The sequence below is a fragment of the Rhipicephalus microplus genome, chromosome 5 (assembly GCF_043290135.1).
Source record: "Rhipicephalus microplus isolate Deutch F79 chromosome 5, USDA_Rmic, whole genome shotgun sequence".
NCBI classification, from domain to species: Eukaryota; Metazoa; Arthropoda; class Arachnida; order Ixodida; family Ixodidae; genus Rhipicephalus; species Rhipicephalus microplus.
In genome coordinates, this window is record NC_134704.1 from 21,180,544 (window position 1) to 21,202,502 (window position 21,959).

General features: G+C 42.7%; 1 protein-coding gene across 3 annotated transcripts in view; it reads right to left on the reverse strand.

The window, feature by feature from the left end:
• The window catches only part of Nup188 (nuclear pore complex protein Nup188), a 71,504-nt gene that overhangs the window by 969 nt on the left and 48,576 nt on the right, over positions 1 to 21,959 (reverse strand). For 2 of the 3 annotated variants that reach the window (XM_075894949.1, XM_075894948.1), the window contains exons 33-47: positions 20,851 to 21,009; positions 20,696 to 20,770; positions 19,999 to 20,072; positions 17,926 to 18,089; positions 17,205 to 17,320; positions 16,113 to 16,244; positions 15,168 to 15,236; positions 14,891 to 15,094; positions 12,913 to 13,044; positions 11,238 to 11,312; positions 11,027 to 11,145; positions 9,319 to 9,397; positions 4,102 to 4,233; positions 3,177 to 3,220; positions 1,581 to 1,710 (exon numbers count right to left, since the gene is read on the reverse strand). In XM_075894949.1, the coding sequence (XP_075751064.1) occupies positions 1,581 to 1,710; positions 3,177 to 3,220; positions 4,102 to 4,233; positions 9,319 to 9,397; positions 11,027 to 11,145; positions 11,238 to 11,312; positions 12,913 to 13,044; positions 14,891 to 15,094; positions 15,168 to 15,236; positions 16,113 to 16,244; positions 17,205 to 17,320; positions 17,926 to 18,089; positions 19,999 to 20,072; positions 20,696 to 20,770; positions 20,851 to 21,009 (1,704 nt within the window). The remainder of the gene's footprint in view (positions 1 to 1,580; positions 1,711 to 3,176; positions 3,221 to 4,101; positions 4,234 to 9,318; positions 9,398 to 11,026; positions 11,146 to 11,237; positions 11,313 to 12,912; positions 13,045 to 14,890; positions 15,095 to 15,167; positions 15,237 to 16,112; positions 16,245 to 17,204; positions 17,321 to 17,925; positions 18,090 to 19,998; positions 20,073 to 20,695; positions 20,771 to 20,850; positions 21,010 to 21,959) is intronic. The other variant, XM_075894950.1, reaches the window with a different exon arrangement.

Genomic DNA, 21,959 nt, shown 5'->3' on the forward strand with positions numbered 1-21,959 from the left:
CACCGCATGCAGGTCCCCTGATTTGAAAACTGTGCATTCAGCATCACTGAACCTTGGTTGTCTCCCCTGCAGTGGGGCGCTAGTTTCGTGCTGCTATTTTAGGTGAGCATTTTGAAGTGATGCTGAAATTGGTCACAATTAATGATGCTAGCTCTCATTATAAGATATATTTGATCACTTATGATTCAATTTCGCGTGACCAAACACAAGGCTACAACTTGGAAGAAAAACTTTGCTGCCAAGGGTCCTTTAAAGAAAAACACAGGTTTGAATGATCACAAATAAATTTTTTACTATGATCTCGCAATCCTTTTTAGGTCAAGAAATAAAGTCTCAGAACTATGTTCATGCCTTTAGATTTTACTAGTGAAGATGTTCTGCAAGCTTGTACTATAACAGTGAACATCTCCAAATTTACAATACTTTGAAATCACTTGACATCTTGCACTACGACTGCCACATGCTCAGGAAATTACAAATCATTGCAAAACTTGTGCATTTCTTATCTAATACCCATCAAAAATATGCACTCAAGCCATTTTCGACATCTTTTATTTCCTGTTCACTCCCAAGGTTATTCCCTCAATTTTTTGCAATTCTACACTTGTCTGTTCATGCTCATTTTAACTATTACTGTACAACCACACTGTTCAGCTGCTGTAACACAGTCAAATCAACAGTGACCCACTGTGAAAACCCCTAGTATTGCATTTGAAACTAATCGACAAAACTGAGGGCTACGACGAAACTTGAGACTGCACAGACCACTCTGGTCAGGAAAGCCACGAGCAGAAAATAAGTCACGCGGCCTACCATCACCACTCACCAAGGTCCAGAAGAAAGCAGAGTGGGTCAGGGGACACAGGGGCGGGCATCTCAGCCAAAATAAATAAGTCGGCATGGGTGGGACACATATAGCGTAGTTAAAATAACTTGAAGGGCCCCTCACCAGGTCTGAGCATTTTGAGCTGACAAGCACAATGAATATACATATCAGGTGTTCACAATCACATCTGCCAAAATTTGCAGTGCTGCGGACCACGAACATAGGTCAAACTTCAAGCTGAACGCCGTGTGACCTTTGTCTTGCGAGCGCGAGTCCCAAGATGTATGACAAAAAATGGCCCTACGTAGTTAACTTTGGCATGGCTCCTCTACATAGACATTTGTGCTCTGATGTCATCCAAAATAGTATGTGACACTGTGAGAATTATTTATGGCGACATGCCCAATTTGTGTAATCTGTGGCTTTCATCGGATAAGGTTAAGAAGTTTGTGGGGATAATGTGACTGCAGTAGGCACAAGATGGGGTTAATTGGCAAAAAAATATTTTTCTGTAGATTTATAACATTGTTCTATTAATACTAGATCATCTTGCCATTCGCCCTCGTATTTTTTTTCATGCTTTCTTTATTGTGGGTCCCCCCACAGTCTTCGGCCCTATAGAACCCTAGCCTGTAAAATGTCTCCTTCATTTTATGCATTGCTACTTTGTTACTAATAAACTTCGAACTTCAAACGTGGGAGAGGCCTTTGCCCTGTAGAGGGCGTAGTCAACTTTTTGAGGATTACGACTTACCATCTCTCCACTGTATGTCCTGGATAAAAGCTGCTTGTCATGGAGGGACACCTGTGGGTGCAGCCGGTACAACAGGGCCTGTCCGAGAGTTATTGAGAGGCTCATCTCCAGGATGGCAAATTCCATGTTCCTGGGTGTAGCGATAACACAGCTTTCGAGTGCAGCTATATCAAGGGGTTGAATCTATGCAAAGATTGTGGCTCCCTATTTCAGGCACTTCTTCGCAAGTTGCAAAATTGTTACAGTAGTACCCCTCTCATACCCAGCTCGGAGACCACGAGAACTGTGACTATGTACTTGCAAGGTTTCAGACGGGAATGCTGCAAGATGGACACGTGAGAAGGGGATTCACAGATAAGTGTCTGTGAATTTGCTGCCGAGTTCGGATTCCAGAAACATTACACGTAGGAAAATGTATACCTTTAAATCCCGAGCAAGCGCCCTCCTCCTTTTATGGGCCAATGACTGAAAAGTCTCCCCCCCCCCCTATCCCCTCTAGCCATTTTCACGGATTTTCTTCGCCCGATGAAGGCAAATAACAGCAGCGAATGCATGTGTGCTCAATAAACCACTTTAGAAAAAGCACGCGTGTCTCTTACACCGTCATCTTTAATTTGGATTTGTGACTCACCGCCCTCCAAATCTTATCTAATCATCTTTCACTGCAGTAGGGGGCTTGCTAGGTATTTCAGGGTAAGCCAGGTTTTACCATACAGATAAACTTTCAACATCAGGATTTGCACACTGAGACATCCCATAATCTAGCTTCTTCCCAAATTGTGTATCCTGTAAAATTTTACATCAGTTTGCACATCGCGCATAAAGGGTACTGACACAAAAACTTTAGCCTCGTGTTTTTCTGCTACAATGTGTTGCTGGGGGCCTGTTACTCATGACAAGACACATTGTTTGCTGCAGCACGCGACAGATAATCGGTTAGAGGCCCCTCATTATCGACCAGTTCCAGTTTTGGTTTGAGAGAGCTCCAAAAACGAGAAGCCACCGGTTGCAACTATCGCTACTTAGCGGTTGCAGCTCTTGACCATGTCAGCACACAGAACTGTGACGCACTTTCGCACGGTCCGCATCAAGAATTACCTTTGAATAGGAAACGGAACTGGAGTCTCGCCAAACACAAAACTTTCTAAGCGTGCGCCACGGTTACACACTTGCAATCAGCCGCCGAGAAGTATAGACTGCGAGAACAAACGTGGCAAAAGAAAAATGGCGGCTATGATGACATGATAACTTGTTTTATTGGCTGCAGCGTGGTGACATGAGGGAAGCAGGGAGTCCCCAAAGGGTCCCCTTCGAGGGTGTCAATGGCACGATGTAGTCGAGGGCTCATGCAAACTTTCAAAATTAATTAAAAATATTTTTCAAGCTATATTTGCTGTTCATATATTTTGCAGATGATATACGAATGTTCACGGGGATCGACCCTGCAGGCAATCTCGGCGGCGCAATTTTGTGTCAGTACCCTTTCAAGACCTTGCAGGACCGTAACACATTCATCTCAAGATGCACCAGGCAGTGTCGGAGAAAGCTGTGGGGCTAATGCCACACAGTACTTCCGCTTTAAAAGGCATCCATTACCTTTGTTGGCGAAGGCTGCCAGCAGGCAATGGCTGTCGGTCAACCTGCATCGGCATAGACGTGAAAACAAGTTTTTTCGGGTGACAATCATGCACCTACAAAGGCTATTATGGGTGCCACAAACTATTTCTATGTATTTATCTTTCATTCCACGAAATAGAAAAATACATAAAGATAGACATAGTTCCACATTCGGAGGTCCTGAAGTAAAAAATGTCGGGAGGCCTCCTAACAAGAAACAAACGGGGGTTACAAGAATCTTGGCAAACAGTGAGTCATATATACTAGCATAAAAATTAGCTGTTTGCATATAATGCTAAACCTTGCAGTGGACTAAAGAAAGGGAATTGACCTAGGGGAGGCCATTTTCGTTTGGCATGTCTGTATGAAGTCAACAGATCATAACAGCATAGAAGTAGCACTTATTTTTGACTGAAGTGTACTAATTAAGGGGCAAAGAGAAAGTGGATGAAAATCTACAGACCATTAGTGAGACACAACCTCTGCATTACAAGAGTGGCACGCTACCAATCGTGATACAGCGACGGCAACTTTGCATTAGTTTTCTCGCATAATTATGCATGTGTAATCCTTGAAGCAATAGCAAGCACCGTTCAAGGTCATCACAATGAATCTGGAATGTTCCATTTGCCCGAATAGCCGAGCAAACAGAGCAGAAAAAAAGTGCACAGCTAATTGTATCTAGCAGACAGATAGACTACAAAATCAGTTTTTTTCAATACCAAATAATGAACACTTATTACCACCATTTATACTACAACATATATGAACCTATGAAAGTCCAAAGTTGTCTTTTTTAACTGAAAACTTTCAAGAAATATTTGTGAAAGGCACCGCTGTAAGAATGCATGAGACACTAGGCTGTGCTGAACAGTGCATAATCTATAAGCGCTTCATCACGTGCCTTGGTAAGTGACTTGAGGCACAGCTGAGCAGCTGACATTAGGGTTCCGAAATTCAGCTTCTCATCCTGCTCCACAGAGGGCGACTGAAATGACAGATTTGCTATCGGCTGCCACTCGTCAATGTCCAAGGCCTGGGGAAAAAAAGAAACTTTAATTCAGATCCTGTGCCACAACAAAAACAAAAACTTAGAACAAGAAAACAGGCTACCCCCAAGTTATCAGCTAAAAGGTGAACATTTAGCAGATATTTATCTAGCTAGGGACATATAAATTAAAGGGAGAGCATCCGCGTCGCATGCAAAAGGTCCGTGGTTCAAATCCCGGTGCCGCGCAGTTCCCAACCAGATAAAAAAAAAAAATCCGCGTGGTGATGGAACTGCATTACGAGGCCTGGGAGGCGGCCTCACTGGTTACCACCGCCGGGAACGCACTCCCTCACCAGAGAAGGATTGGCCACCCTGGTGCAGTATCTGGCTACTACCTCCCACATGCATACGTCAAATAACTCACAGCCCTCAGTCCCCAGCAGCTGCGAAGCAACTGACCAGGGCGGCGGCCAGATCTGCAACGCAGCAGAGGGTGCCAAGAATCTCTGGATCCGGACACGCCGCCATTAGAACCTGAACTTGGCAACGTTTAACGCTAGAACCTTATCTAGCGAGGGAAGTCTAGCTGTACTATTCGAGGAGCTAGAGGGTGTTAAATGGGATATAATAGGGCTCAGTGAGGTTAGGAGGACAGATGAGGCCTTTACGGTGCTACAGAATGGGAACGTCCTTTACTATCGGGGCTTGGCTGACAGAAGAGAACTGGGAGTGGGGTTCCTAATTCACAGAAACATAGCTGGCAACATAGAGGAATACTATAGCATTAATGAAAGGGTAGTAGGTATCGTAATTAAACTGAATAAGAGATACAAGATGAAGGTGGTACAGACTTACGCGCCTACATCCAGTCATGATGACGCTTCAGTTGAAAGCTTCTATGAAGACGTGGAATCGGCAATGAGTAAGGTAAAAACACAGTATACTATAGTGATGGGCGACTTTAATGCAAAGGTAGGGAAGAAGCAGGCTGGAGACCAGGCAGTAGGAGATTATGGCATCGGTACTAGAAACGCCAGAGGAGAGCTACTAATAGAATTCGCAGAACGCAATAATTTACGGATTTTGAATACCTTCTACCGAAAACGAGAAAACCGCAAGTGGACATGGAAGAGCCCTAATGGCGAAAATAAGAACAAAATAGACTTTATAATGAGTGCACACCCAGGCATCGTGCAGGATGTGGAAGTGGTTGCCAAGGTACGATGCAGTGACCATAGAATGGTACGGTCTCGAATTCGCCTAGACTTGAGAAAGGAACGACAGAAACTGATACGCAAGAAGCCAATCAATGAGCTCGCACTGAGAGGGAAAGTACAGGAATTCAGAGTCTCGCTTCAGAACAGGTACTCGGCTCTTAGTGAGGAAACCAACCTTAGCATAGATACAATGAATGATAATCTGACGAGTATCATTACGGAGTGTGCAGTGGAAGTTGGAGGCAGGGTAGTTAGACAGGACACTGGCAAGCTTTCCCAGGCAACGAAGAATCTCATTAAGAAGCGTCGAATCATAAAAGTCTCAAGTACAACAGACAAAATAGAACTGGCAGAGCTTTCGAAGTTGATTAATAGGCGTAAGGTATCCGACGTAAGAAGGTATAACATGGAGAGAATTGAACACGCTCTGAAAAACGGAGGAAGCGTCAAGGCACTGAAGAGGAAACTTGGGATAGGCAAAAATCGGACGTATGCACTAAGGAACAAAGGCAAAATAACTACCAATATGGATAGGATAGTTAAAATAGCGGAGGAGTTTTACAGAGATCTGTACAGTAGCTGGGACAACCACAACTTTAATACTATAAGAACTAGCAGTAACCCAGATGACACCCCGCCAGTAATGATAGAAGAAGTCAGAAAAGCTTTAGAGAGCATGCAAAGAGGCAAAGCTGCTGGTGAGGGTCAGGTAACATCAGATCTGCTAAAAGATGGAGGACAGATTGTGTTAGAAAAACTAGCCATCCTATTTACGAGGTGTCTCCTGACGGGAAGAGTCCCAGAGTCTTGGAAGAACGCTAACATCATCTTAATACATAAGAAAGGAGATGACAAGGACTTGAAGAATTACAGGCCGATTAGCTGCTCTCTGTAGTATACAAGCTATTTACAAAGGTAATTGCTAACAGAGTAAAGAAAACTTTAGAATTCAATCAACCAAAGGAACAAGCAGGATTTCGACCAGGCTACTCAACAACTGACCACATTCATACTATCAATCTGGTAATAGAGAAATGCTCAGAATATAACCAACCACTATACATAGCCTTCATAGATTACGAGAAGGCGTTTGATTCAGTAGAAATATCAGCCGTCATGCAGGCACTGCGGAATCAGGGCGTCGATGAAGTATATATAAACATTCTGGAAGAAATCTACAGGGGATCAACTGCTACTATAGTGTTTCATAAAGAAAGCAACAGAATACCAAACAAGAAGGGTTTAAGGCAGGGGGACACAATATCCCCAATGCTATTTACCGCGTGCTTACAGGAGGTTTTCAGAATCCTAGAATGGGAACAGTTATAATAAGAGTTAATGGAGAATACCTTAATAACCTGCGCTTCGCCGATGACATTGCATTGCTGAGTAACTCAGGGGGCGAAATGCAACTCATGATTACGGAGTTAGATAAGGAGAGCAGAAAGGTTGGTCTTAAAATTAATCTGCAGAAAACGAAAGTAATGTACAACAACCTCAGAAAGGAGCAGCGCTTCGAGATAGGTAATAGAGCACTTCAAGTTGTAAAAGACTATGTCTACTTAGGGCAGGTAATAACCGCGGAGCCGAACCACGAGATTGAAGTAACTAGAAGAATAAGAATGGGGTGGAGCACATTTGGCAAGCACTCTCAAATTATGACAAGTAGGTTGCCACGATCCCTTAAGAAGAAGGTATATAACAGCTGTATCTTGCCGGTACTTAGCTACGGAGCAGAAACCTGGACACTTACAAAGAGGGTTCAGCTTAAATTGAGGACGACGCAGCGAGCAATGGAAAGAAAAATGGTAGGTGTAACCTTAAGAAACAAGAAGAGAGCAGAGTGGATTAGGGAACAAACGGGGGTTAAGGATATCATAGCTGAAATCAAGAAGAAGAAATGGACATGGGCCGGGCATGTAGCGCGTAGACAGGATAACCGCTGGTCGTTAAGGGTAACTAACTGGATTCCCAGAGAAGGGAAGCGGGTTAGGGGGAGACAGAAGGTTAGGTGGGCAGATGAGATTAAGAAGTTTGCGGGTATAAATTGGCAGCAGCAAGCACAGTACCGGGTTAACTAGCGGAACATGGGAGATGCTTTTGTCCTGCAGTGGACGTAGTCAAGCTGCTGCTGCTGATGATGATGATGAAATTAAAGGGAAGAACTTGAATCAAAAATTCATTATTAGTCCCAACATTATGGAGCCTGACAGGCTCCTTTTTCAGAAATTAACTGCTGTCACGATTAGCACTCCTTATAAGCATCATTCATGCTTTCACAGGTGTGCATGGCAGTGTGAACAATGTTATTAGCAAAGATGTGGACTTCTTCATACACACAGCATAATATTAATACTATAGAGTGATACACTAGAGGGAACTTGGGTGCTTATTATGGAAGCTATAACACAGGGTGCTTCAGCGAGCACAGGAGTGAAGGGTAGCACAAGAATTTGCCTAATATTCATACTTTCGACTCTGTTTGGCTTTGCATGACTTGGAGCTGCCTTGTTATGAAACAAAAATAAGCAAATGGTCTGCAGTTGCACTTCACCGTGAACCTTAACCTTTTAGGCTCGCCATTTCAAGGCGGGTCAAAAAGTTCACAACAGTTCGTTCTTTCATTCGAAACAAAACAAAAACACAGCAATAAACAAAGCCGCTAGTGCGTCCGAGGACCACAAGTATGAAGACTAGGCAAACCCATGCATTACCCATCATTTTCTAGGTCGCTGAATGATTGCAGCGCCAGAGTCCCTTCTAGTTAAAGCATCAACTTGATGCATGTCGCACTTTTGCCTTAACGTGTAGACATCAGTTTCCTAGTAATGATTCGGTACTAATAATGCAACAGAGAAACAAATAATATGTGTAATACAATTAGTACAACAATGTAAAACCCATTTCAAAACGGACGCAAAGCCCGTCATTTTCAGTGCTGCAAAGCGATCACCTCCTGCGGTCCCACCCCATCGAATCACGTGGCCACACAAAATGGTGATGCAAACTTCAATTGACATTTCGTCTGCTTGGCGCGCATGTGTATAAACAAATTTTCGACCCCCCCCCCCCCCCCCCCCCCTGTCGCCGCCGCCGTCATCGGCATCCACAAGTGATGATGAAAAAACTCATTGTGGCAATTCGAGGCATTCGAGAGGTGACGAATCATTTTCGGTTCGATCTTCTTCAGAGAAGCGATTCTGAAATCGATGTCGGACCGAGCAGCAACAAGATAGCTGGAGACACACGCCTAGACCACGCTGGCTGGTAAGGCATACGAACGCTACGTGTGTGTAACTTGTTCGCAATGGCCGTAGCTTCAAATTATCAGATTAGCGATTACAACTCAACAGCAACAATCATCCGAAGCAGCATAATAAAAATGCTGGATTTATACAAACCCGCTGCATGAAGCAAGTGAAACAAAGCAAGTGAGGCCATTGCAAAGCAGCCAGGCGTCGCCGCCAGACGGTGCCACATGTAGGCACCGCGATGACTACACTAAAATTGTTGACGGCAACACTGCTCGCTCAGCGTCACTCGATTCCTGAGGCGTGGCCACAAAGCTTGCTGAGCATGTCAAAATACTGTCGATGTCTCATGCCTGGGAACACGCCGACGAGCCTTGGACGCTCTTTGCGCTCGAAATAGAACAACTACGTGATAAACGCGATTCATACTTCGCAAAAAAAAAGAAAAAAAAAAAGAGCTCCTCGGAGTCACTGCTCCTTTAATTTTATGAAAGTCTATGATCAATACCACATGACTCGCACATCCACGTTAGCATAGTTTACAGACTGCAAATGATTCTTATAGCGTTATACATGTCTTCATGTGCCTATTTTAGTCTAAAACATTTAGTGCGAGTGATTCATACAAAAATACTACAAACAAGAAAAGCACTGTTTGTTACCTGATCAGATAATGCTTCAGGCACACTTGGACTGTATTGTTTACAGCAGCATAAGCAGATGAACACCAACTCCAGGAGCCTTTGAGGAAAGAGAACAAAATTACTTTGCAACATTTCTTTTTAAAGGAAACGTCATCCGAGTGGACAAACCAAAAATGAAAGTTAAAGAAGCTTCATGAACTTATAAAGACAATAAGTAGTGTATACACAAAGCTTTAAGTACCAGCTTTAAAGAAACCAGCTCTAGTGCAAGTGTGTTTACCATAAGAAAGAAGAAAGCCTCAACTCGCAGTGGCCTCGTAGTTGCAGGAGCAAAAGAACCATCTATTGGAGTTCCTTGCATTAAAAAATTCTGCCACCACCTCCTTCGCTTATCACAAAGACATAATAATGCCCACCCGCTCCGTGAAAGACTCGTTTAAAGAAACTGGCTAATGGGTGACACCTTGCGAGCTTATAAGGTGACACTTCAACAAAAAAATTTCTTGCGTCCAGATAGCAACTTTCCTCCTTGGCAGCTTGTATCGCCTTCAGTCACCTTTGACATCAAAGGAATAATAAAAAAAAAATCTGCGATACACTACTCTGAAGCAAGATTTTTCACGTGTCAGCAAATCTACAATTATTGAGAACATTACACATTTGTTTTCACTGACAGATCTACAATAGATGAAAGCTCTACTACGGCTTTTCACAAACTGGCATATGAAAGAGAATGAGATTTTAGACTTTCTTGAAAGGCATCGTCTACAGTAGCGAAGCTTGTTGCAATGAATATTCAAAATTCATTGTTGAAAGCAAGCAAAAGCACAACTGGGTAACATATTCTAACTCCAGAGGAGCACCACAAATAATTAAGGAATTTCATTTTCATATAGATGATAACATAATATATGAAATCCTAAAAACAAATATCATCACTTCTCTGGCCTGTCACGAGATTTGTTTCCAGTGACTGAGTAATGTAGGAGTCGTGGGAAATGAAATTTCATATAAATCAGCCACTGCAGCGCCCGAATGATAATTCACTTGACTCTAGTGCCCATTTCCTTCTCAAAAGGCAAGAATGTTGGTTCTAAACTGTGCCAAAAATAGTGAAAGGACGCTTGGTTTGACGAACATACATTGTCTTCACTCTTATATCAAACAGATCCATTTCTTCGATTTGCAGTCAAGATTGGTCGACCATTTGACTCGCTCCTGCATCATATACGATTAGGTGTTACATCCACACTTCACTTCTTAAGCTGCATAAAAAGTCTCCGCACTGCGACCGCAGTGATCATGGCAATGTGTCAGTGAAGCACATTATTATACAATGTCCGCAGTATGATGAACAAGGAACTCAATTGAGTTATCAAGTGGACCGCCTCGACAGACGACCACTTACAATTGGCAAAGTGCTCGGATTGTGGCCACATACTCATAAAGGTGCGTAGCGAGTGCTCTTTGCAATTTCTTTAATGAATGCAAATTTAATGAACTCTCTGTAGTTTTTATGCTCCTTGCCATAACGTCGACACATTAATGAGCATAATTCATAGACAAGATTTAGGTGCACAAAAATTACCTGCACGGACTCCATTCGCGATGTGATTACGCAATGTGGTCATGCAACATTATCACGCTGTATGAAACTCTGGAGCTCATTGCAAGAGTATTGGTAAGCTTGCTTGGGAATACGGTAATGTAATAGAGTATGCCTCACTTTTTTCTCGCTTCTGTCAGCTTGGGTGACGGATCGGCCACATCGTCGGTCGAAAGCTGCCGCTTTGGCTGGCTCGCCTGCTCCCCAGCTTGAGGTTTGACGGCAGACTGCTTCTTGTACTGCGTCAAGGCAACAAACTGTATTAAGTTTTTGAATGTATTGAATGACTGGAGTTTGAACTGAAGACCAGCGACAGCATTTTTAGAGTTACCTCAAGCATATGCTGAAGTAGGGTGGGTCTGCACAGGTAGGCAACTGCTGAAGACAGCACACAGCAGATGCTCCTCTGGGAGTGCGTAACAGCAAAAAAGAAAGTTTGTGATCAGTCACCGCTAAGCCTTGGACAAGCATTGCAGATTAAGAAGAGAGTTTTTAATGACATGAGCTCTTGCGGTACTATTTCTTGTATTTTATGGCAGGACATTACGACCGCATATATGGACCTGCCTTGCTTTTTATAGTGATTTAATTATGAAACAATTTTTCTATCAGGTCAATTAGCTCAGGAGACAAAGCTGCCTCTTGTTTCCCAAGATGATAGAAGTAAGACTGCAGAGCATAAACCGAATATTATTGGGCAGGTACATACTGAATGTGTAATATGCATAGTTTTTCAATTTGCAAGTAGTTCTTAAACACAATTTTAATTAGTCATTTCATAAACTACATATTGAAGTTAACTACAAAAAAAACCTAATCAATTGTAAAAATTATCAGATTTGCAGAAAATTATAATTTTACTTTCATTGCTACCTTATATGGAGATGTGTTTTATGTTCAAAATAATTATAGTTCTGTACTCTACTTCCATCTCGGAAGTTCCCTCCAGTGCTGCGAAGGGTTCAGGGCACCTGAGCCAATATGAAGGGCGATAAGCCTATCCTTCTGTATTCATCTGCGTAGCGTCGTTTCCTCAGTGTCTGCGCAAATTGGCCAATCAAAGCGATGAGATGACATCGGCGGAAAGAAAAAAAAGGCAAAATCGCAGCACCCACCGGAGATGCTACCCTTCGCTTCAAATTTATTGAGCCGTCATTGCGCCCTTTGTGACCCGTAAGTTACAAAGTGGACACTTGTCTTTGCTTTAGATTGCCATTGATGCTGACAGCAATCTATTGGTGACTACTATATTGCATTAATTCTGTTATCAGGTTCATGGCACATTAGGCTTAGCAGGCATGGCTAAACAAACAACTGTTTTCACAAATAATGACAAAATGTACCAGAATGCTTTGTCATCAGAGTGAGATATGGCACAAAGCGATGAATCACTCATGCCAGGACAGAGGGCGAATAGATACTGCAAGTTTGGGTCAAAGTGGGCGGTTGGGTCTGCATGGGTGCTGCAATGTTGATTAGTAACCGTAGTTACCGGCGGTTACTGATACAGTACTTAAAGGCATGCGGCACAGGTACGAAGCAGAATGAGCATCGTATGTAACACAGTGCTCGGATGTCGTGTAGCACGTGCTAAACAAGCGTAAATGTCTCAACCCTGGCAATCGTAAGGTAATTATGCCCGCACCTATGTTCCGCGGCGCAAGAGTTGGCTTGATTACACCCTGTAGCATTAGTGGTACTGAATGGTATTGGCGAGATAGAGTATAGCTACTGTTCATCATGGAATACAGCTCCAGCAAAGTAAAAACAAAGCAAGAACCATCTTTTGAGAAAACCAAACAAGGCTTTCAGCTATAAGTTAGCACGTAGATGTAGCCTAAAATGGCATTGTGGTTAAAATTAGATTACATTAAGCATACAAAAACAACCGTAGATATTAGAAATGCAATAATAAAGAAAATTGCCTCGTTCTACAATATTCTGGTTTCTAGAACCCATGTCCCTGCTGAAGTAGTGAAAGCTGTAATGTTAAGCATATGGCTTACCATAAGCATCATCAAAGGATTCATTTGGTCACATGGATACATAGTCCGTAGGGAAGCCACTTTACAGATAAGCCAAGACGTTACCAAGGCCTCGTCTATTTGTGTTGGGTTGGAGCGGACTTGCATTAGGCACTGTGAGGGAAAAAAAAAAATAAACGTGGAGGTTTGGCACTTGAGAATATGCACTTTCATAGAGAGCACTGTTTGTCATAGTGGGCGGCTTATGTTGTGAAAAATACACAAGTGGAAAGAAGAAAAGGTGACAAAAGGGCTGCAGAAAGAGACAGGTGTGTGACGAGCTAGCCCTGTCACCTTCTAGAAGCTTCGAGCCAAAAAAAGTAATATTCACATGATATTCAAGTGCAAAGGGGACGGTGGTTGATATCAAATCTTTTCCAAAAGAATTTGGTGAGTAGCAGCAATAGTTGTAGGGTGCAAGTAAGTGCTACATAGTATGCTACTTTTAAATGTTTCCATACTTGTTAGCTCCCATAAGCGCACATAATACACTTTTATGCTTAAAAAGTAATAATAATTGGGGTGTAGGCATTATGCACACTTAAAGAAGCACTGACATGATTTGAAGACATCGCGTAATGGATGTTTTCGTTTTTTTGATATGCTGTGTCAACACTCTCCAAGCACTAATGTCAAGCAACATGTATAAAATCCCGAGATTATCCTGACGAGTGAAGAAGGTTTCTGAATTTGAGAGCTCTGCATCCTGCACGCAGCGAAATCACAGAAATCACTGACAGCATCACTGGACTACCATTCACTGAACGTTGTTTATGTGCGCCACCAGCAGATGGCTGACTTGTTGCTAGTATGTCGCCAGTTGCTGTCTTCCTGTGATGTTACACTGCCATGACACGTAACAAAGAAGACACCCTCTGGATAATGAAACAAAGTGTGCTTTCAATGTAGCGGTAATAACAATATATTCGATTCATTACCAAGCACCGCAACACTCGTTTCAAGTTTCTCAACACTAGTACGTTTACTTCGAGCAAAAATGCGAAAAATTCTAAAATTCGCGTCAGTACTCCTTTAGTATTTAAGAGTGGCTTTGCAGCAGTGCATATTTATCCTGAGCGTACAGTTTCACAGTGTAACGGCCTTAAACTGAAGTGAAAACTCATTTTCAGGCTGGTCACAAAAGAAAAAGTGCATGTATTCGTTCATAATGAATACTTTGAAATTTCGGAAATCTTAAATTCAACTAGTGCACATAACAATCCGTGAATCTACCTTCAATAAAATCAGCTATCAGTTTGCACTTGCATTCATCTCGCTTTCTGTTGCAATATTTACAATGAATTTAATGTTGAAACACCAACTCGCCAACGTTCTACTCTTTTAAATCTATGATGAAGTGAATTCGAGTACTGTAATACTGCCTGAATATTTGGAGTGTTTGAGTATTCGCACAAACCTAGTACTAATGCGATATAACATGATTCCAAACCCTCTCAATGCTAGTGCTGGACTTGAAACTCGGAAGCAAATGGTTTGCTCTATTGCCTTCTAAAGTCTTGACTTTTGTTTCTAGGCTCATCTTGCGTCTTTAATAGATTCGTGATGGAAAACAGGGAAGCACAAACAAAGGTGACGTAGAACAGCAGGACAAAAACAAGTGTGCACTACAACTTCCTATCTGCAGAAGAAATACGCTATACTACAACAAAAACACAAGAGGAGAAGGAAGTGCAAGAGGGAAAGGCCAACCCAAATCTAGTGTTGTCCAGAAATGTGATCTCGCAATCTCACAGCAATAAAAAGGGTGAACTGACACAAACACTAGTATCAGTACTCTTCGTTATAAGATAAGGTGGTACTGTGCTTGTTTGTGTCCAGTTCCCTCACGTCTCCTTTGCTTGTGCTTTCAAGTTTTTCCGTAACGAATCTATACCAGCTTGACCAACTATCTTCTCTTCTATAACTTCAGTAGCTCTTTCATTCACAGTGGAGCACTCACAGCGTAAAGCCGGTCAACGTGCAGCGCCATGAAACCCAGAGCGCTGTCGAGAAAGAAGTGACGCTGCCCGTGCAGCATTGCCGTCACCAGTTGAACCATCAGTCGGTACACCGACAGCCAGCCCTCATCGGTGCCCTGGTAGCAAGCCGACAGGAACGGGCTCACCTGGTCCACCACTCCACAGCACTGCAGCACCTCCGCCATCTTGCCCGATAATGCGAGAACAAGTTGTTAAACAGATACTAAGAGAACACCCGGATAAAGAAAGCCCCCTTACCTGCGGTAAAGCCGTGAGTGCGAGAAAGAAATGGCAGATGGCTTGAGATAGGCGACTGTCCTTCATCTTCTGCAAGCAGAAATAGCTTAAAGTGTTTATCACTGAAAAAAAAAAAAAGAGAGATAGAGAGAGAGAAGAAGAGAGAGAGAGCCCTGGGTAGCACACATGCACTTCAAGCTGAAAGTCCGCTATACACTTCGCAATGCACTGCAAGAGTACACCTAACTGGGCTGCTTGGTACTGTACAGCTAGGGTGAAGCGGCAAAAAATTAACGCTAAGCAATGCACATACTTTCGTTTCCACCGTCTTCAGTTCAGGTCATATTGACGTCATTTCAACTCAGCTGTGTACATCAGAGCCAACATAATTTTTAGAGACTACACTTATCATGGTGTGATGTGGTGGTCCTGAGCAACTGTGTACAAGTTGTTAAAGTAATTTGATGTTGCGCTTGAATCTGCGAGTATTGCCAATGATTAAGACTCGAAGACACGGTACCGTACAGGGGGCAGTCGCTGTCACGTCTCCAGCGTTGTTTGTTCCCTTCTTATTCGGAAGTGCATGAAGTTACACAATTGAGTACCAGATGGGCACATTAATTTACCTTGACATTCTACTGGTCATCCATTCAAATTAAACTTTACGATGCATGAATTTATATGAAGTGAAGAGGACAGAGTACTGCTACATATTGCAGGCTCAGAGTTGAGGCCTCATAAACAGTGGTCAGCTGGAACCCTCAGAGACGACACATAGGCCATGCAAATAAAACTCAACATTTACTGCTCAGCTCAGGGGCCAGAATGACTTGCCAATATGAAAATGAGTGCGAGTGTACCCAGGCCATTTATCACTCTCTTCTTGTTCTACGTCTGGCCAGTGCCCTGATATTATATATAACAAGTGCAGAAAATTCACACCTATTCGTGCTCATAGAGCCTAACCTGAAGGGAGACCTGGAGAAGGTTTGTCAACTGGGCCACAACCAGGTTCTGCTGGAGGATAGGGACGCAGCCAGCGTTGTTATCAGAAAGTGACAGCAGATCCTTGAGGAATGTGGTCAGTGTCGTGCACACCTGACCACCACATGCGGAGAGCAATATGACAGGTGTGTGTATTATCGCTTCTGGGAGAGCAGTTCCTTGTAAATGGAACCTTACTCTCACCAATTCATCATATACTGATCGATTCACTGACTGAGTAATAATGCAAATAATTCAAGCATTTATGTAAGTAAGTAATCCAATCAACTAACCAACAAACCACCAAATATGCCCTTACAGCTTCATTCACACACCCAACTTTCAAGTACGTTAACTTTTCACTGGAAAAACCAAAAGCGTTGTTTGGTGGTTTTCCAGATGTTACCCAACAAGACTTTCAGGTTGAATAGAAAGCCCAACTTAAAATAAACAATGTTGAGATATAGGAGTCTCCAAGCGGAATTTCATGCCTAAAACACAAATGGAAGTGTCATTGAAGAAACACACAAAGAAAGCAGTTTTTTTTTTTTGTGAATCCAAAAATTGAAAGAGAAACAATGAGAAAGGCTGTAGTATCTACTTTACTGCTGTGAATACTAGTAAGAATAGCAATGAAGAGTTTGATCTTGACAGCTATATTGTCAGATTCATACACTATCCATTCAACTCAGCAATAGCAAACCCATAAACAACAGAGAACAGTTGCATTGTTCTGACATCAGTTTCTTTTTTCAGCCTCATCGCTGATATCAATTTTGCCTGTTATGAAAGGTCATCTTTACAAACACTCAAATCAAGTAGCACGCCCTCCTACTTTTTCTCTGCTTTTGTTGAATATGTACTTACAACTTTGCATCACCCTATATTTTCAACCATTCTTAAAACATTCTTAAGAAGGGAACATGCATTTAGCAAAACACGACGAAACCTCGGCAACATTGTGGAACGAGTACTAGTTCACAAATGCATAGATTAAGGTACTTTACTTTTTGGAACGCTGGCGGGTATGCTGAAGTCAATACTAGCTGGCACAGCTGCAAATGCAGAACATACCTGAGCTGATAGGGAGCTCGGTGATTTGAGGCCTTCCTCGGCACACTTCCTGCCGTAGAAGGTTAGCAGCGGACACAGTGAAGCCAGCCACAAATGCACACTAAACTTGCATTCCTCTGTAAGCAGAAAAAAGGAAGATAGTTGAAGCATAAACTGGCATGCTTCACATATTTTTATCCTTTATCTTTGATGGACAAAATTCTAGGGGACGTAAATAAGAAGTAAAGAAAGTATTATCATGCTGAAAATTTCAGTGAACTGGTATTCATTGCGCAGCATTTCAACTTTGACACCTAACGGCTGTTAATACGACGCCATGACACTCTGGCTTTGACCCGTCTTTTTGCCACCTGCCTGACATAGTTTTAAAGCCTGCCCAGCCAATAATTGCAGTACAGTAAAATCCCAAGCAAGCGAACCCACTCCTATCCCTATAATTAAGCATAATTCAACAAGATTAGGAGGGGGGGCCCTTGCTCAATGATGGATAAAAATTCAAGGGGGCAGCAGAAGAGCTGCTAAATGTGAATGCATACCCATGCTTCTAATTCTGAAGACTCTATTCAATGTGCATGCATTCAATGTTTTCATTTGCCCTTGTTGGGTGAATAAAAGCAGTGAATAAAACATTGAAACTGGAGAGTGCGGAGAAGAGATCACATATTTGAAGTCCCCCGAAGAAATAAAGAGGTGCTTGCTCAGGATTTTATGGTAGTCTGACCTTTCTTTGTCGCCATTTGTTGCTTCAGTATCTTCACCATGGTGGCGCCAATGGCACTTAGTACGAGGGCAAACCGCGGGTGAAGTGACGTGGTGCCTTGCTGCAGAATGCCCAGCACGGTGTCTAGGCTGCTCATCCATTCCGCTACCGTAGATGTGATGTTGCTGTTCAGAAATGAAAAGAAGATGTAATTATGTCTGAGAACACACCGTTGAACCACCTTAACATGTTGTTTGTGAAATCTACTTGATTGACAACAATAGCAGGGTTATGCAAGCCGCAGGAAACCTACAAATCTAGTGAACGCAACTTAACATGTAGCTTCAAGTTCAAGAGATAGACAGAAAATATTTCTTGTGTAAAGCTAGTGAGTGAAGGTGGCAGGGTCTCCTATTCCAGGAACCCTCTGGCCCGGATCGCCCGCCGGGCTCAAGCGACGGGTTGATGCTGGTTAACCAGATCCAGCTGGGAGATCGCAGCTTCCAACGCTTTACTTAGTAGGTCTGGGTTAGCACCTGTTGCCGCTGCTTGTAGCTTTAGCTTTGTGACACTTACTTTGCACTGAAGTAAGAGCTGTGCTGAGTGTCTGCCACATTGCAGTGAGGGCAGATGTATTGATTAATTGATTTTTGGGGCTTAACATCCCGAAACCACCATATGATTATGAGAGACGCCGTAGTGGAGGGCTTCGGAAATTTCGACCACATGGGGTTCTTTAACGTGCACCCAAATCTGAGCACACGGGCCTACAACATTTCCGCCTCCATCAGAAATGCAGCCGCCGCAGCCAAGATTTGAACCCGCGACCTGCGGGTAAGCAGCCAAGTACCTTGGCCATTAGACAACCGCGGCGGGGCGTGAGAGCAGATGTAGCTATCCAACGTCGGCCTCACATAATGCAAAGCTCGAAACTATTTTTCTTTTCTCGCAAACTTTCAAGCTGCGACATTTCACAGAATTGATAGTAATGTAAACATCATTTCTAGACTGTGCAACGACCTAGCATCCCAAAACTTTCCTAAATAATTTGCTGCTACCACTGCCAGCAAAACATGGCTGTTACTACAATAATGTCGTGCTGTGAGTGCCAGGCTTGCAATGAAACAACACTTTCACCCTTGGAAATGAGGCCTAGCCAATAAACGTCCACTTCTTAGGTTAGCTGCATATTTATTGTTCATGGGACAAAGTTTGCATCATGATTTTCAGCAAAACTAAACATTCAATAACGAAATTACATATTCGCCTATATCGTCTTGACGAGAAGACAATATAGGCGCACAAAATTGATTACATAGTTTCCTTGCCATGTGTTGCAAGGCTGTGGACAAACCGAAAATGCTGTAAAGAAACACTAGAGAGCGAATGATTTATCTCATTTTAGTAAGTTACCCACCTTTACTACCAAAAGCACTGATCTTGCCCCAAAAAGATGCTGGGCAAGTTCAACAAGAAAATGTGTCACAGAAAAAATGTAGGTGTGACCAATGTCTTGATCATTCTGCATCAACTCACACAGGTGCCAAAAATCTCACTGGCATCTACTAGCACCAACACAACCACCGACTAATATAAGTGTTGTCCTCTAAGGAAGACCAGACATAATCTATCAGGTGCCAGGAATTTTTGTCGAACTAATGAGGAGAAAAACTGATTGAAATCTGCGACATTGCACTGACATTTATGCGCGTACTATTTGGTGCAAAATACAAAAATTGAATTTTGAACATAATTTCCTCTTCTATCAATAAACCTGTGACAGTTTATTAGCAGGGTTTTTAATGAATTAAGCTGATTCATTCTTTAGTGTTTGTTTAACATAACTAAAATAGTTTATGAATACTTTTGCTACAATCCACACTTCTTGTAACATTGTTTGTCTGTTAAACACTAACTATAATAGTATGTATATTTACCACAACAACCATAAAACATTTGTTAAATGTCAGATCATAACTTTCAGTAAGGTCAGCAGCTTTGTAGTGCTTTGAGCTGCTATCACAGAGAGCCCAACAAAGGAGCCTCATTTGTTAGGAAATTCTTTAGGCACAAACCAAACAGTTTAGCACTTACCTGCTCCAATGCTGGAGTAGCATGAGATACAGTTCACCAAGCACAATGCTAATTTTGAAATTCGCCGGGACGCCCTGCAAAAGGAAGAAAGTCAGAATGACAAATATTTTATGAATTACTATTGTGCTAATGAATTCCAAGTTCACAAAGAATAATAATGGAACATAGCTTTAGTTGCAACAAACCTTTCAGTTACAAATCTGAGAGCTACAGTTGGACATTTTTTGCAACAAGATGTTCAGAACGTTCAAGATACTTTATAAGAAGGTCACCTGGCTGTAGTAGTTCGCACGCCATAACTCTTACAATGTGGCCATAAGGTAAAGAATCCTTCATTATACATGCAATTTAGTAGTACACGTGTCCGATTCCACGCTGCTAAAATCAACGGTTAACAAGTTTAGGTGTAACAGTATACAGTGAGAGAAAAAAAAACGAGAGACGGGCGCTGTACGTGCATTCTTTTGCTGCTTGTTCATCTCTCCTTTCCTTTCATCGTGAGATGTTACACCTATGCCTTCTGCATTAAGACTCCTCCTATGACTTGTACGAATCAATCAGTATTTGTGAAACTGGAGTTATTTCTCAGCCACTTGTATTAGTTGTGTGTTTCAGTTATTTTCACTGTAAGGCTGGAAGGTCCAGGGCATAAGGCAGCTCTACCGTTTCAGTATACCAGAACCAATGTTCAGCTCACCTCAGCAACAAGGCTAGAGAACAAGTCCTGCAAAATGGCATTCTTCTCTGCTGGCGCAATTTGCACATGCCGACACTGGAAGTGCAATGAAGGGAAATGCTCAGGCTCAATACGCTGAAGGCAAACAAAGTCTACGCTGTGACAGGAGCCGTTACCTTGGCCAGGATCACGCAGAGGTCACGCCACCCTGACAACAGCACGTAGCCATCAGTGATGGGGTCGAACATCTCAGTGGTATCGGCAATGCTCATGGCCGAGGCATTCAGGCTCATGTTGCCAACTCCGGACTGTTTGGGCAAGCTGCTGGTCACAAGCTGAAAGAAGGCGCCGAGCTATCGGTATAGTGAATCAACTCAAAGGTTTTCGCTCCCCCACTATCATTGGCAATAAAATTGAAACAAACTAGGGAAACTAACTTACGAATGGCACGCACAAGAGGACACATGATGAAGGAATAGGCACCTGCAAACTTCATCTGTCACATTGTACTTAGCGCATCCACTCAAGAAACATGCACCATACATGTGCATGAATGTGAGAGTATACTAACAATATGACGAGTTATGAATTAGCCCAACAGCAAGTTTTAATTCATCTGTCAGGTTGTTCACACCGGTCAGTCGGTGCGTCAAAGTTTGATGAATCAGCTTAAGTTAGTATATACTCCTAGACTACGTGTACTCCTCTAGTATTGACTACGTGTACTCCTCTACGTGTATTCCAGCAGGAGAACAGTATCTGCAATCCACCTTTTCCACGATGCCGCAGCGCATGCTCCTTTCCCTAGTGGAAAAGTCGCGAAACGACTCCTAGTCTAGGAGGCCTTCATGCTAGCAATGCTAGTTCCCCCGAGCCCTACCAAACCCAACCAAAATGCCGAAGGGCAGCACAGGAAATTGGATAAGGCAGCGTTCGCCTTATAAGCCTTCATAAGGCTGTGGTATGTCCCCGCAACACTTGCTTCACCGCCCAGAGCCCACACCATTTTGTTGTCCCTTTTTTTCACTGACGAAATGGTTGAGTAATAATGTTGTCGCTGAATATCCACCCACTTTTCAAGAGGTACATATCAAGGAAACCATTTTCATGTATCGTTATCTGCAACAAGCGAAGTGTATGGCAATGTTGTAAAAGACCGCGTTTCAATGTGTTTATCAATAATGTTACTGTAAAAAGCTACAAAAAACACATGATCACTCGAATCTTAAATCGCTTCTCAAGAAAACCTGAAAGAGACAAGATTACCTAGCACTTTGAATGCAAT